The sequence below is a fragment of the Lolium rigidum genome, chromosome 4 (assembly GCF_022539505.1).
Source record: "Lolium rigidum isolate FL_2022 chromosome 4, APGP_CSIRO_Lrig_0.1, whole genome shotgun sequence".
In the NCBI taxonomy this organism is placed as follows: Eukaryota; Viridiplantae; Streptophyta; class Magnoliopsida; order Poales; family Poaceae; genus Lolium; species Lolium rigidum.
In genome coordinates, this window is record NC_061511.1 from 225,046,277 (window position 1) to 225,061,463 (window position 15,187).

At 44.9% G+C, this 15,187-nt stretch overlaps 2 protein-coding genes and 2 non-coding genes across 5 annotated transcripts; 3 read left to right on the top strand and 1 right to left on the bottom strand.

Annotated features, from left to right (window-relative positions):
* The first annotated feature begins 1,088 nt into the window (after nucleotides 1–1,088).
* Nucleotides 1,089–1,162, top strand: TRNAV-AAC. The gene has a single exon. It is a non-coding gene; the product is annotated as a tRNA-Val (tRNA).
* A 67-nt stretch (nucleotides 1,163–1,229) lies between these two features.
* TRNAI-AAU lies at nucleotides 1,230–1,303 on the bottom strand. Its single transcript has one exon. It is a non-coding gene; the product is annotated as a tRNA-Ile (tRNA).
* Nucleotides 1,304–7,480: 6,177 nt separating this feature from the next.
* On the top strand, nucleotides 7,481–10,470 carry LOC124707156. 2 transcript variants are annotated; one of them, XM_047238820.1, is made up of 2 exons: nucleotides 7,481–7,715; nucleotides 7,924–10,470. In XM_047238820.1, exon 2 carries the CDS (start codon nucleotides 7,956–7,958, stop codon nucleotides 10,467–10,469), a length of 2,514 nt encoding a protein of 837 aa, XP_047094776.1. In that variant the 5' UTR covers nucleotides 7,481–7,715; nucleotides 7,924–7,955; the 3' UTR covers nucleotide 10,470. The 2 variants fall into 2 exon arrangements, with proteins under 2 accessions (XP_047094776.1, XP_047094775.1); XM_047238819.1 differs by having other exon boundaries at nucleotides 7,929–10,470.
* A 1,240-nt stretch (nucleotides 10,471–11,710) lies between these two features.
* Nucleotides 11,711–14,069, top strand: LOC124707158 (F-box protein At1g11270-like). The gene is made up of 3 exons (XM_047238822.1): nucleotides 11,711–11,856; nucleotides 12,304–13,730; nucleotides 13,830–14,069. Exons 2-3 carry the CDS (start codon nucleotides 12,317–12,319, stop codon nucleotides 13,946–13,948), a joined length of 1,533 nt encoding a protein of 510 aa, XP_047094778.1. The 5' UTR covers nucleotides 11,711–11,856; nucleotides 12,304–12,316; the 3' UTR covers nucleotides 13,949–14,069.
* The last annotated feature ends 1,118 nt before the right edge of the window (nucleotides 14,070–15,187 follow it).

Below are 15,187 nucleotides of genomic sequence, written 5' to 3' on the forward strand. Positions count from 1 at the left end.
GCGATACACCACCTATACTTGTGGGTCATCAATACGTCGGAGACGTATCAGACCCCCACGTCGGCGACCATCCTGGGCTGGCCACTCCAACCCTCCACCGGCGACACCATCGTCGGCTTCCAAGCTCCTCCATCTCGCCACCGGAACGAGTAGGTTAGCGATAGTTGCTTGACGATGCCTTCAACAAGATAACGGCGCAGACGCCGCCATGACCGGAGTCGGCACGGTTTTCACCGGCTACTATGCCTCCCCGTCTCGCTGCCGGCGCTGAAAGTGTGATGAAAAATCCAACACAGCCAGCCTGGCCGACTGCCTTCGGTGGATGAAGTCAGCCACCACCACCATGCCCGGGCCGAAGACCCGGACGTCCTCAAGCCGCGAAGAAGACCCAGCGAAGCCTCCTCGTGCCTTTGACGAGACGTAGCCGCGATGGATCGCGATCTGAACCTCCGGCCCAGATCCAACCACACCGCAGCCAACATCCGCCGCCGGCCGCCGGAGATCCGCCGGCCACCGCCATCCCGCTGCGTTCAGTCGACGGAGGAGGAGGGTGTAGGCCGCCGCCCCCACACGCTCCCGCAGCCCGCGCTGCGCTCTGCCGACGGAGGACCGAGCCGCCACCGCCGCCTCACCACAGGGGCTTTGCCCCGCGGCGTCCTCGGCGATGGCGGCGGAGGAGGGGGGCCTGTAGGGGAGGGGAGGGGGCGGAGTGGAGGGGGACTCCCCGGGGACGGCGGGCGGCGCCGCCGCCTCGGGGGAGAGGTTAGCTCTAAGAAAGTACAATTGAACTAAAAAAAATTAAAGTTTTATTCTTGTGTGTGATGTGGGGTTGTCTATCCCTGATACCGCAAGTGTTAGTTTTCATTGACTAGAAAACAAGTTAAGAAGCTATATTATCATGTGAAAAGTACAACACTATAATGATTTCCCACAAATAAATAATTATTTGATGTAGCATGCTTTAGAATACCATTCTGCCATGTTGCTGGTCTGTGACATCCGTCTATCTAGCCTCTGTGTAGCACAGCCAACACCTTTTATTTTACCTAAAAATGTTATATAAGAATTCTTGATGTCAATTGTCGGAAGGTTTCGTGGTGTAGTTGGTTATCACGTCAGTCTAACACACTGAAGGTCTCCGGTTCAAACCCGGGCGAAGCCAAATTTTTCGATTAACATTTTTACTTTTTTAATGGTCCTTGATAAGTTTTGTAAAAAAGATAAATAGATGGCCCATGCAGGTCTCGAACCTGCGACCTTCGCGTTATTAGCACGACGCTCTAACCAGCTGAGCTAATAGGCCTCTTGTTATAATACAACTTAAAGTATTTTAAAACATTGTTTATTCTTTGTTTATTCAGCTTAATTTTGTTTCCCGAACTAAAGAACATGCTAGTTTTGCATTAGCAGGGTCCTACATATGGTAGCCACAAGGACTAAGGAGATCAACCAGAGCTGCTTCCATTAGTTTTGACCCCAAAAAATAGAGGGGATTTGGATAGTGACTAATTATTCCATGCATGAACATGAATTGATTAGCTCTGGTATGCTCAGATTAGATGACACAACGTCAACGGGACTGGTTAATTTGACAAATAAAACACACGATGATTAACAGGTTTGGTAGATCCATGCCCGAGAGAAGAAACGATACCCACAAAGCCAACTTTAAAATCATCGACATTCATGATACGTGTTGGATCCCTTGCTAATGCATCTTATCACCTCAATGAAGAGTGTGTTTGGTAGCTCATACCGTGGTAGGTAGACCGTAGGATCCGAGAAAGATGTTTTTTTTCGCCGGCTACCAAACTATTTCTCCGATCTCTTTTAATTGATTTGAATTTAGTACAATTTTAAAAGGTGTATAGAAAACACCATACTATTAAGAGGGATGGTCTCGATGAGCTCATTAGGGATGTTTCCTAAGCCATACACACACATCCTACCACCAAATTGACCCATCAAACTTTTTTTGGTGAGTTCAGTTTTTGGAGAAAATGCCATTTGAAAAGGTTTCAGCGAAATCGGTGGTGTCGGTTTTTCCGCCGGATTTGTTTGGCGCCCACTGGACTGCTCCGGTATATGCCGAATAGCATATCAGAGAGCCGTTTCGGCGTGCACCGAAAATGTTACGGCTCGTAGGTTTGAAACCGGCGAGGAATCCGGTGCACCAGTTTTGGGCCGGCTCAGGCTGCTGAACCGGCGTAGAATCTGGCATGCCAGTTTCAGTCCGGCCTAGTCTTGTGCACTGGGAGAACTCCAGCGGGATTTCCGGTGGTGCCTGTTTGCTCGCCTGTTCACTTAGGCATGAGTCAAAATTATCGCCGGTCTGGGTCGCAAGAACTTTTCCAAACGTCTACGTTTTTCCTTGTACTATAAATACCCTTTTTCCTATAAATACCCTTTTTCCTAGCTTGAGAGGGTTAGGTCTACCATTAATATCATATCCTTGTGCTCTCTCTGTCACCATTGTTGAAACACCATTTCTTGAGGATATCCCATTCTACCCAACCAAAGCCACATCCCTTTGGTAGAAAGCAAGACGAGATCTGGATCTCGATCCCACCACGCCAAACATCATCCCCCCCACCCCTGATTTCATCGAGCAACCTTGTTACTCTTGGGTTTGTGGGAAACCCTAGGTGGTTAGGATCACTCGGAAGCATCCGGGTTGTGGATTTGTTATGACATTTTGGAGACTACCTTAAAGTCTACCACAAGTGATTGTATTCCTGCGTGGGATAGACTCCGGAGAAGAAGGTGAGCCTTTGTGGCATTGGGAAGTCCTTCGTGGGATCCTACACCTTTCCAACGTGACGTACCTTCTTACCAAGGAAGGGAACACGATACTACATCTTCGTCTCCATGTTCCTCGGTTATTCCTAACTAATATCTTGTGCTGTTTACTATTGCGATAGCCTTTGTGCTTGGCATATCTTTTATCATCATATATGTTGCCTCACCCAGTTTGCATTAGACACACTTACTACTCCGAAAAGTATAAAATTGCAAAAGAAATTAAAGAAAATTTGCATAACCTATTTACTCCCTCTAGGTTACCATCTCTATCATTTCAATTGGTATCAGAGAAAGCACTCTTTTTAAGGGCTTTACCACCTTAAGAACGAGATGGTTTTCTGAGGATGAGACTATGAAATATACTGTCAAAGGGTTTAGGGAAATAATGGCCCGTGAAGCCCTTGAAAAGGCTAAGGCCGATTCCAATCTCAGTGACCGGATTTTCAACCTCGAGAAATGTATTAAGGGTCTTGGGGGATAAGGGTCCACTTGGTGATCAATCGGCTAACTCTGAAGTGAAACTATTGGCACCGGGTGAAGAGGGTTTTGGCGATCCTGTTCAAATGAGTGGTGCCACAAAGCCTCTTGAGCCTTAAAGTCAATACCCTTTTACATACCCTAAGTATAATCCCCTCATGCCTCACATTAACCATTCAATACCCGCTCCCTATTATAATGGAACTCACTTTTCCTTTTGGCAAACTTCTATGGAGTCTCATCTTCGTAGTTGTAGCGAGGAGCTTTGGGACATTATGGTGCATGGATCCAAGCCCAACGATCTGAACAACTTATCTCCTCATGAGTACTATGATAGTTAACTCAACGCCACCACCCGTGACAAATTCTAAGTATGCTTCGCCGAGCTCTCCATAATTAAGTTAGTGAACTTGAGTCCTCCAAGGAGCTTTGCGATAGAATCATCGTTCACCAAGAAGTAACATCCCTCATCCAAAATTCCAAGTATGAGGCGGCCAAGTCCGAGATGAACTTATTCAATTCATGATCAATGCTAAAGTCTTTCCAATGCCTATGCAAGGCTTGATGCCCTCCATGTGAATATCAAGGGGACTTGGTTGTGACAAGTATCAAGATGGCTTTGAATTCAATGATGAGACCATCAAGTCCAAGATTGTCTGAGTAATCGCCGTTGATGAAAAACAATTGGATCTTAACTTGACTCTTCTCGATGCACAAAACAAGTTCACTTTGGATGACCTAGTCTCATGCTTTGTTGCCACGGATAATATGGCCAAGGAAGGAAAGAAGGTCAAAGAGTTGAACCGTGTTATGGAAGATACTCATAGAGTTTCTTTGAAGGCTAAGGTTTTCCAAGACAAGCAAGAATGAGAAGATATTGAAGAAGATGACATCAACTAATGATATCCATGTGGATCTTGCCTTCTTTGCCTAAGAACTTAGGGAAGAAAGGTTTGAGCTACCCTAGCGATAAGAACATGATTTGTTACAATTGTAATGAATAAACCCACTTCTTCGACAAGTGTCCCTACGAGAAGAGACGACAAGCTAAAGTATGAGAGGGGTGCCACACCAAGATTTAAGCCAATCCTCATTAACGAGACACAAGAAGAACAATAGAAGAGGAGGCAAAGCTATCATTGGTGCCGAGCACACTTCCGATGAGGATAGTGAGGATGAGAGAAGGTTGTGGGTGTGGCCGGTTTGGATCTTTCCGACCCGGGTCACTCTTCACCTATGACTACACCAACGACTACCCCGACAACTCTTACAGTCCCAATAATTCTGACACTTGTCTCATGGCAAGAGGTGTTTTGAAGGATGACCTAGACATCTCCTCCACCCCCAATAACTCTAACATTTGTCTCATGTCAAGAAGTGCTTAGGTGATTTCATCCTCCTTCTTGGATGATAATGATGATGTTGAAGAAGAAGATATGATCACCGACTTGTTTAAAGTAATTTGTTCTCTTCATGGTGATGCTCTTGCTAAATTTGAGTTCCTAATGAATACCGTTGCCTCACGCGAGGAATTGTAATCTCATCTGAGAAGCAAAGATTGAATCTCCTTAAGAAAGATCTAAGTAATGAGCTAGAACAACACTACATTTCTTCTAAAGCAGCAAACTGAAACCTTTGAAACTTGATAAGGTTAAGGACATGGATACAGTTGATATGGCTCTTTTAATGTCTAGATAGCTTGATGCATCAAAGAAGGAACTCGAAGTTACTCATGCTTCTCTTACTAAGGATCTTGACCACCTAGAGCTTGCTAACAAGCTTGTTAAGGGTGATCTAATGAAACTTAGGGAGAACCATGACCTACTTCAAGACACTTATGAAGAGGCGCTTGATACATCAGAATATACCATAATTGTTGATAACATTTGCCTGTGCTTCTGACTCTACCATCGATCAAGAACTTCTCGTTGAGGAGAATAAGAAGTTGAAAGAGCAACTTTAGAAGGAGCGTCTCACACCCCCACCAAGGGCAAGACTCATTATGGTGTACTTGCTCATCAAAAGGTGAGAAGTTACAAGCAAAGCATTGAACGCAACCCAATGAATGACAAGAATGACGTTGTTCCACCTAACAAGGTTAACTTTGTGTAAGAAGGACACAAGGTGGATGCCAATGCCAAGAAGATCATTGTAAATGGGGGAGCTACGAGGGGCAATCCCAATCGCAAGTTTGCAGGTAAGAATAACCCATCCTATGTGATATATATGTAAGGACACACGAGGGGATGTATATGCTAAATATGTTGGCCCTCGTAGTGGTTACGCTTATAAGTGGTACTCAATTTGGGTACAAAAATATCTTGTTGCTAATTCCATGGAACCCATTACTCAATGGGTTCCTTAACAAAAGACTTCATTTTGTAGGGCTAGGCCTCCGACGGTTCAAAATCAGTGTTTGATAGTGGATGCACCAATCATATGACCAGAGACAAAGGGGCGCTTGATGAATTCATTGAAGCTATCAACTCAACGTTAAGCATCACCTTTGAGGATAATTCAAAAGGAAATGTACTAGGGTAAAGGTGGTGATCACGAAAGACCTACCTATCAAGAATGTCATGCCTATCGTATCCCTTGGTTATAACTAGCTTTCAATTTATCATCTTGCGGATGCCGACCCGGTTCCTACTTTTCCAAGCATTATGTGAAATTATGTAGGAGTGATAATCTTAAATTGATCCTTGTTGAATATGTAGAAGACAACCTTTACGTGGTAATACGATATCATATGTGGAGAGGCGGCTTAGCGATTGTGTGTATTTTAGTACCAAGTCGTCTAAGTACAGAGAAGCTTGGAGTGTGTGTTTTAGTACCAAGTCGTCTAAGTACATTAGTTTTTTAACTTACCGACACCACCAATTACAATTTAATACAACAATAATAGTACTTTTTAATAAAAATAATTTTTTTATTGTATCATGGTAATACGATGCTATAGGACCACGATGCTAGCTAGTACCTGGATACTAACAACCTAAGAGCAACTCTAACGGAGTCGCTTGTAAACACGCGAACTTTATTTTGTGTTTACATGCCACAAAAAACGACTTTTACGATTTGAAAACATCTCGCATCGAGTTATGATTTAATGAGCATTTCAATCAACAATGATTAATACTACAACAACCAAATGATGCAATAGTTTATGGTTTTTTACATCCAATTGTCGTGATCGCACTAACCCAAAGTTAGGCAATGTTCAACCATCGAATGTCCAAAAAGTTACACACCCTCCTTGATGGATGCAAGAGATCATAAAACCATACCATCGCTGTGAAGCTCATTGAGAGGACGGATGTCATACCTCGCAGAATCATCACCGAGCACGTTGCATGCACCGTTCAAATGGGACGCATCGGCGACGGGCTAAGGCTCCGCATCTTCTCAGGAACACGCTTGGGCGCCTTGGCGACGGGCGCAGGCTGTTGCGTCTTGGCCGCCAGTGACGCAACAACGTCTAGGGGTGCCAACTGCTTCCTCTTCGGCTTACCGGTGCCCACAATCTTGTGCGTGACGGATCCGACAGCCTGGGAACCAGAGCCAAATCCAGCTGTGGGAGTTAGTTGTTGAGGCGGACCGACCACGCCAGCCGCGGGCAAAAGCTTGGTGAGGTCCATGGGGCTAGATCCCGGTGAGCCGCGGCGCCGAAGAGCGATTTGGGCGGGAGATCGAAGGCAGCGCCAGCGTGAACGTGGAATTGGGGAGAACTTAAATGTCCCTCACACGTGAACGGCTAGAGTTCGGCCTTCCAGGCGGCGATAGGGTTTGGGAGACGGTTTCTCCGCGTATTGTATAAATAAATAGGGTTTAGAGTGTAAGCCACTCAGCTTTATATCGCTTTGGGTGTGGGTGGAGTTGTAGCCTTTTGACGTTGTATCGGCCGTCGGTCTTTTCTTCTATGTGATTGATATGTCTTCCAGAACGTATTTTCGAAAAAAGTATAAATAAATGTAGCTTTTATGTATTTACAGATTTCGCCAGAGCCATCTATGTTTAGAAAATTGAAAACTATAGGTTTTTCTTTTGAGGATGAAAAGTATAGGTTATTATACAATTTTTACGTGTTTACCGTCTCTTCTCCGATACTGACAGGGAAGAAAATCTTATTTTAGCTTCGTAATTGAATTTTGGAGGTGTTCATAGGCCTTTCACAGCAAAGAGAAATTCCAATAGGGATAGGTTAGCCGGCTCATCCGTCCCTTCTCCAGTATATGGTGGCCGCGCGATCCCAGAAAGAAAGATCAGTTCCAGCCAAAGAGAAACGATCTGAATCCAATTCCAACATGGTTTGCTCGAATCCTTTGCCCGGACCCCGCTCGTCTTCCTCCCGGACACCAAATCGCCAAAAAGCGGAGGAGGAACCCCGACAGTGGTGGTCTGTTGGGACTCGGGGCACAATTCGATTCCTCTTGCTTGTAAGCAAACCCTTGTTCCCCTTTTTCTCTCAAGCACATCTCCTAGATCGGTGGACCTGAGTTTTCGTCGTGAACATCGATCTGAATCTTTGACCATATACAGTCAGGCGCATCTCCTCGTTTATCTTCTTAATTTTTTCTTGATTTTTTTTTTCATGAAATTGAATGCATCGAGGAAGTTTCGCTAAAACTGTCGGTTTTACTGCAGACCAGATCAATCCCAATCGGCCGCACGCCGGGATGGGCACGATGCCTGGCAGCAAGAAGAAGAGTGCCATGCCGCCAATGCCATCCTGCGGCACGGTGGTGAGCAACAAGAGGAAGATGGCTGCTGTATCCGGTTCCGCGGCGTCGCTCCCGGACGAGATGGTTGAGGAGGTGCTGCTGCGGCTTCCCGTCAAATCCATCGTACGCTTCCGGGCCGTCTGCCGCTCCTGGTCTGCAATGTTCTCCTCCGAGGAATTCTGCTGCCTCCACAGGGCGATGCTGGCTAATGCTGCACCGACAGCAACACCAAAGCTACTGTATGTCTCACCTGCAGCAGGATTTGACTCCACGGCCATGTACTCATGCTCGCCATCGGACCCCAGAGATAACCTATTGTTCACCCTCGACTGTGCCCGCGGCAACTTTGTGGAGGTAGTGACGCCCGCGCCGTGCCATGGCCTCACCCTTCTCTACGATGCTGTTCCGCCGGCTTACTACATTTGCAATGCGGCCACACGGGAAGTCACGCGCCTGCCGCCTTACCTTGACATGAGCCGCAGGTCCTCTGCTGGACTGGGATTTGATGCCCGGACAAGGAAGTACAAGGTGGTGAGGCTCATCAATGCAAAGCCCAAGGAGAAGGAGATGATCAAGTGTGAGGTGTACACAGCTGGAGGCGGGTATGGGGATCGCTGGAGGCCAGCTACCAGAGAGGTACCCTTTGGGATGCGCAGGTTTGTGCTTGCTGCTGTCGCTAATGCTGCCAGGCACAAACTACCACCTGTGTTTGCGAACGGATCTCTGCACTGGTTGGTCAACCCTAAATCCTTCCTCAGCTGGCCTAGAGCTGCTGTCATATCCTTTTCAGTCGCAGAGGAGACGTTCACATATTCCCGATCACCTTCATTCTGGGCATCAGAACAGCACCAGCCTCCCTTGGCCAGGGTATCAGTAGAGCACCTAGTGGAGATGGATAACCAACTGTGTATGGTCCGAGACCTTCGCAACAATCCTAATTGTAGCACTTTGGAAATTTGGAAGCTGCTTGATTATAGCTCTGGTAACTGGTCACTGAGTCATCAAATTGATTTGTCAGGGCAAGTGGCAAGAGATTTTTGCGAGCCACAGATTGTAAGAGTTATTGGTTCTGTTGGCAATTGCAGGTCAGTGAAGAAGATTATCATCGCTACTAGCAAGCGCATGGTTGATCAAAAGTTCGAGAACAAGGTTCACTCCTATGACCCTAGGTCCAAAGCTCTAGAGACCATTCTTTCAGTCAGAGAGACACACACATCTCGTATAACCAATACCCCTAGTTCAAGATTCGGTTTATTCGAAGAGAGCCTTGCTGCAGTTCATAAAACAGATAGAGAGATAGCGTTATCATCTACCCTGGCTAAGGCGACTAAAGAGATCCTCCTCCGCCTCCCAGCCAAATCAGTCATACAGACTAAACTTGTCTGCAAGCAGTGGCTCAGTTTGACCGAAAGTCAAAGCTTCATTCAGTCGTACCTTGAACATAAGAACATGGATAAAAGACCAAAGGTCATGCTTGTTGGCAAGGGCACTGGACAGTCAGGCTTCAGTTTTGCTCCCCTGAATAGATGTCTTCCAGAAGATCATAGGCACATTGTGCTGCTTGATACAAAGATGGTTTGCTCGAAGCCTTGCCACGGTCTGAACCTGATAAGCACCGAGGAAAATGACTATCTCTACAACCCATGTACAGGTTTCCACAAGGTGTACTGTAACCAGGCGCAGGCGCAAGCGGAACAACATGCTTTTGCAGTTGGCAACAAGAATGTCGGATTGGGCTTCGACCTCTTGACTTGTGAGCATTTTCTCGTGGAAATCTTCTACAAGCTAAAGGACTTTGAATCTCGTCAATATGCCTTGACATGCGAGTTATGGCGGTGTAAATCCGGAGGTTACGCCCAAAATTCTCTGGTCCCACCTCTACCTATGAATGATATGCCACCCGCCTATCTTGAAGGGATGTTGTACTGGATGAGCGAGCCAAGGTTGGGACAGAAGTATGAGCGGGCCATTATCTCTTTCGACATTGCTACAAATGCTTTTGGTGTCATCCCTTGCCCTCCATGCATTGCAGTGTGGAATGGAAGATGTCATCAGCATGCATTTGTGGTAGAGCTGGAGGGAGTATTATGTGCTGTTCTAGCGGATCCAGTTGGGAACAATTTAGATATATGGAAGCTAAAGCATGGTGAATGGGGCATAGCATATATAGTTCACTTAGAAGCATGGCCTGACTATTCCCTTGAGACAAATGTTGTGGTGCCATTAGCTGTTGATCCTGTTGATGGAAGGATCCTGCTGAACACTGGGAAAAAATTAGGTTTATATGATCCAGTGGAGCGAACAATTCAGAATCTGTGTTCACTTGATGGGGCTGTCGCATGCTCTAAAGACCAACAATCAGCCGGGAAACCAAATATAATGGGCAGTGAAATTAGGCCTCTTGTTCCTATGTTATATGAGGATAACTTAGCGTGTTATCCCCGTGTGGGCAAAACAAGATGGATGTGATACATTGAACCCTTCAGTCTCATATTGTCCTGTTATCTTGGGCATCTTCTTTCTAAAATTATTGATGCTAGTGTGTTGGGAAACTGTAAACACCAGTTTTTGGTAGTGTACTATTGTTCATTATATTTATATTAAGCATATTTCTCATTCTGTCATGTTGTGGGTAGTCTGAACTACTATTTGGCTTTACGAATCAGGAGCCATGTTCAGTAGTCATCGAGCTACTTGTCAAATCAGTGTGTGTTCTTAACTATATTATGTACTCCTAAACTTCTGTTGATTACTATAGTACTTGAATTTCATCAGATATCCCCGAAGGGACATTCTTATAGTTGAATTGAAACAATGCTAAGTAGTTGTGCAACAGGTGACAGAAGGTTTCCAGTTGCGGAGAAAAATTATGATATCTTATCAATGTCAGTCAGACGCACACAAAAAAATCGTTCTATGAAGTTTTCAAGTCAATAAAACAATAGTCTTCTCCTCTGCAAGAAGACATTAGGTGTCCGGATGCGAATGCTGAGCAGTGTATTAAGTAGTGAACTTCTGTTGATTCTTATAGTTGAGTTTTATCGGATGTCCCCGAATGGGGCCCTTCTTATATTTGACTTGAAACAATGTTAAGTACTTGTGCACAGGATCATACACCTAGCTTGATTCTGGTGTTGCCTGCCCCTGTAATTTAGCTTTTCTATATCTCATTAATAAGTTCTGATGAATAGTTGGATGCCGTTCTTGTTGTGATCAGTCTAAATTAATGTTATGCACGACTGTATTACTGATATGAGCAAGCCGAGTCCTGGAATCTGTATTTCTCATTTTTGACCTGAGTTTTTGTAATCGTGTTTTGCCGCGAAAAAACAGATCTGAACTCAGGTGTAGATACTCCCGGTAATTTTTTTAAATAAAATTAGTAAATAAATTCAAAAAAAATCTGAAATTTTTGGACAATGAACATGAACAAGTGTTCTAACTACGCACCAAAAATCTCTGAGAAAAGACATATGTACTGATATATGCAGAAAAAGATAAAATGCGGTGATGTTTCTCACATCACTCCGATTAGTGATCTCATTTTTTCTAATCATAGTGATTTCGTTGGCACCCTGGAACACTCCTAAACTGACAAGGTGCTTCCAATCCAGCAGCTCGAACAGTTCCTTGAGGCTGCACCAGGGTTTGGAGGAAGATCTTCGAGTGGGGTCCGAACCGGTTTCCTCTCGCAAGTTTGGTATACTCCAATCTCATCTCCAACTCCTTGATATAAGCAAAATTCGAGTCCTTCCGTGGCCGAGCCGCCGCCGTGACCCCAGCTTCGCCAATCCTCCCAGCTAACGAAGGGTTGCTCGCAGGCGTCCCCCTTCTTCTTCTCCAGCGGATTCGATTGGTAAGGAAGCCCTACCTTGCTCGCATCTGTTGTTTATTTTTTGCTGTCAGACAGATCTCGTTTTGCTCCAAGCCAGATCTATCTTGCTCGATCTGACCCCATTCAGTTACTGTTACATACGGTGAGAGGGCTTCTTCAAATATATTTGAGCTCATCTCTTTCTCTTGTTCACTAAGATTGATAGCATTCATTTTATTATTTCAAGGTAAAAATAAAATATGGTTGGTCTTGCCTGTTCGTTTCAGAACAATATACAAATATATAACACTGAAAACTACTATACTGTATGTATTGACCAAGATGCATTGTATTTTGGTGCGTATGGCCATCAGCTAATAGTACTGATAGCAGTCAGTTTATATGATATTTAAACAAAACTTGGGGTTAAGTCCACCCTAAAGCTTATATGAAATTTCACTGACATCCCTTAGGTTGATTTCACTACAGGCCATCTTGGTCGATGGATGCGAAGAGGAAGAGTGCCATGCCATCCTGTGGCGAGGCTGCGAATATGACGGTGGAGGTCTTCCAAAGCAACAAGAGGAAAAAGCCCGCTGTATCTGTTTGCACGCTGTTGCTTCCCCATGACATGATGTTGGAGGTTCTACTTCGGCTCCCCGTCAAATCAGTTCTCCGTTTTCGGGCCGTCTGCCGCCCTTGGGCTGAGCTCTTCTCCTCCAAGGATTTCTGCAGCCTCCACATGGCGGCCTCTAAGGTGCTGCCGCCAGCACCAAAGCTACTGGTGGTCTCGCCCACTTCAAGATTGGACTCCAGCGCAGTGTACTCATGTTCACCGTCAGGCCACAGAGATGATTTACTCTTCACCTTTGACTCTGCCCGCCACGACTCCGTGGAAGTGGTGACACCCTCGTCATGCTGTGGACTCACCCTTCTGTTTGATGCTTCTGCGCCAGCTTACTATGTTTGCAATGCCGCCACACGGGCAATTACTCGTCTGCCACCACACCGTTATCCTAGACGCGATTACACCACCGGACTGGGATTTGATGACCAGACAAGGGAGTACAAGGTGGTGAGGTTGATCAATGGGTATAACCATGAAAAGGAGGCTGTCATGTGTCATGTGTACACACCGGGAGTTGATTGTTGGAGGCGAGCGGCTGGTGGTGTACCCTTCAGTTTGTCCCAGTTTGTGATTTCTGCAGTTGATCATGCAGTGCTGGACAAAATACCACCTGTGTTTGCCAATGGATTCCTGCACTGGCTAATCTGTCCTACTTTTAACCTCAAAACGCCAAGAGATGCTATCATATTGTTTTCTGTTGCGGAGGAGACCTTCGGATCCATCCGTTCGCCGCCGTTCTGGGGACCAAGAGAGAACAAGCGCCCCTGGTCCCAGTCAGAAGGGGAGCACCTGGTTGTGATGGATGACCAAGTGTGTATTGTCCGGAACCTTCGCAACGGAACCCCTCATGGAAGCGCCCTAGAGATTTGGGGACTGTTGGATTATGACTCTAGTGATTGGTCGCTGAATCATCGAATTGATTTGTTCGGGCACATCAGAAGAGAATTAAGTGACCCACAGGTTGTGAGGGTTATTGGTTCTGTTGGCAATTGCCGGTCTGGGAAGAAGATTATGATTACTACTAGCAACTGGGTTCATGAAAAGTTTCAGAAAAAAGTTTACACATATGACCCTAGGTGTCAAGTTCTACAGTGCATTCATTCTGTCACCGAGACACACACCTCTCCTTCACACTTGATCCCTGGTTCAAGATTCTGCTTATTTGAAGAGAGCCTTGCTCCAGTGCATAAAACAGATGAAGACCTTGCTCTGCCATCTACCCTGGCTAAAGCAACTATAAAGAAGCTGCTACTCCAAACTGAATCAGAGATACTGCCCATGTTCCAGTGTAAGTTAAAACTGAGTCTAGATAAAAAGTATTGTTCGAATTTCAGTTCGTTCTTCAGGGAGCAAAAAGATGGTAAAAGTAAAGATATATCTTTTGCAGGTTATTTGCGGGAACTTGCTAGCGGAGGCGAGGGCGTTTATGAAGGTTCCTCTACGAAGCTTCCTCGACGCCGTCTCATCATCCCTGCGCCGGTGGTTGCCAATCTCCAGGATTTTTGATCTAGGGATACCTTGATAGATAAGAAGCGATCTCTGATGAAGCACCTAGGTTGCACACACCGAGTCAATGACCTGAACTAGGAGATGCAATAATGTAGTGTGGATATTGTAGTGATGTTATGCTCCCTTTAATTTGAAATGTATTTAGACATATTTTGAAATGTTAAGAAACGTGAAACTAAAAATTTGCAAGTATATCTTCGGGTGCTACACGCTTACAAAGTTGTTTCATGAAAAATTGACTTGTCGTGTGGGGTGTGTAAAAAAGATAAAATTCAGACCGGAAAATAAGGCTTTTCACAAACATTTTTTCTCTTTTTTTAATAGACCACAAAAATTATCGTTTTTTCGCGAAAATTCACGAACACACATATATTATGGAGAGATACATGTAAAAAAAATTGTTAAAAAAATTCAATATTTTAACATATGTTTTTTTAGTAGAGGAAGCATATACACCCAGGAGCTGAATCGACTTTTTGGGATATTGTACAGACATCTCTTCCTGTCTGTAGTTAACTTACTCTGGTAAGCTACATGGTGTTGCTGAATATTTTGTTTGGCTCGTTCCGAGATTCAGTCATTGAGTTATAATGTTATTCCGAAATAATCTGGACACAATGTTCTGGATAATTTAATAGTGTAGAGTTTGCATTTTGGCTAACTTGTAGCGGTTAGTCATTGTGCTTAAAGTGTAAAATCCTATTTTTTTAGTAGAATGAAAAAGAGTGGTTGTTTCCTGGGGCATGCATGTGCTACCAACTTGTGGTGATTTTGTATTCGATACCCTGCCAAGCTTGTGGGCCTGCCACTAGCTCGTCTGACAACCTTGGTCTAGCATGGCATTTTTTGTGGAACAATTCCTGCCTGTGCGTTTTCAGCCTTATTTTGCTGGTTTGGCACCCCACGCACAGAGGGATCAAGCGTGCGGTGTGTTATAGGTGTACTAGCAATGAAGGGCGCGGCGGCACGCCACGCCTTGTGTGGTTGAGTGATAGTGATTTCTGTTAGTGCTAAATGACTGGGTTTTCATCACCAGAACTATATACTCAAACTCAAATATTTACAACAATGAAAACCAATTGTTCCATCTAGACGAACTACCCAAACTCGAATAGGTACAATACCTGTATTCACAGATACAAAATAATTATATCAACTTTTTAGCTAGATTGTGAGTATTTTGCACTTCACTATAGAAAGCTAATGTTTGTGGTGCGCCAACATTACTAATAAAAT

Excerpts from the sequence above, each read along its gene's own strand:
- LOC124707156 (XM_047238819.1), top strand. The coding sequence starts at position 7,512 with ATGGTGGCCGCGCGATCCCAGAAAGAAAGATCAGTTCCAGCCAAAGAG. Across the intron at positions 7,716-7,928 it reads CAATTCGATTCCTCTTGCTT|ATCAATCCCAATCGGCCGCA; the intron begins GTAAGCAAACCC and ends ACTGCAGACCAG.
- LOC124707158 (XM_047238822.1), top strand. The coding sequence starts at position 12,317 with ATGGATGCGAAGAGGAAGAGTGCCATGCCATCCTGTGGCGAGGCTGCG. Across the intron at positions 13,731-13,829 it reads GATACTGCCCATGTTCCAGT|GTTATTTGCGGGAACTTGCT; the intron begins GTAAGTTAAAAC and ends TATCTTTTGCAG.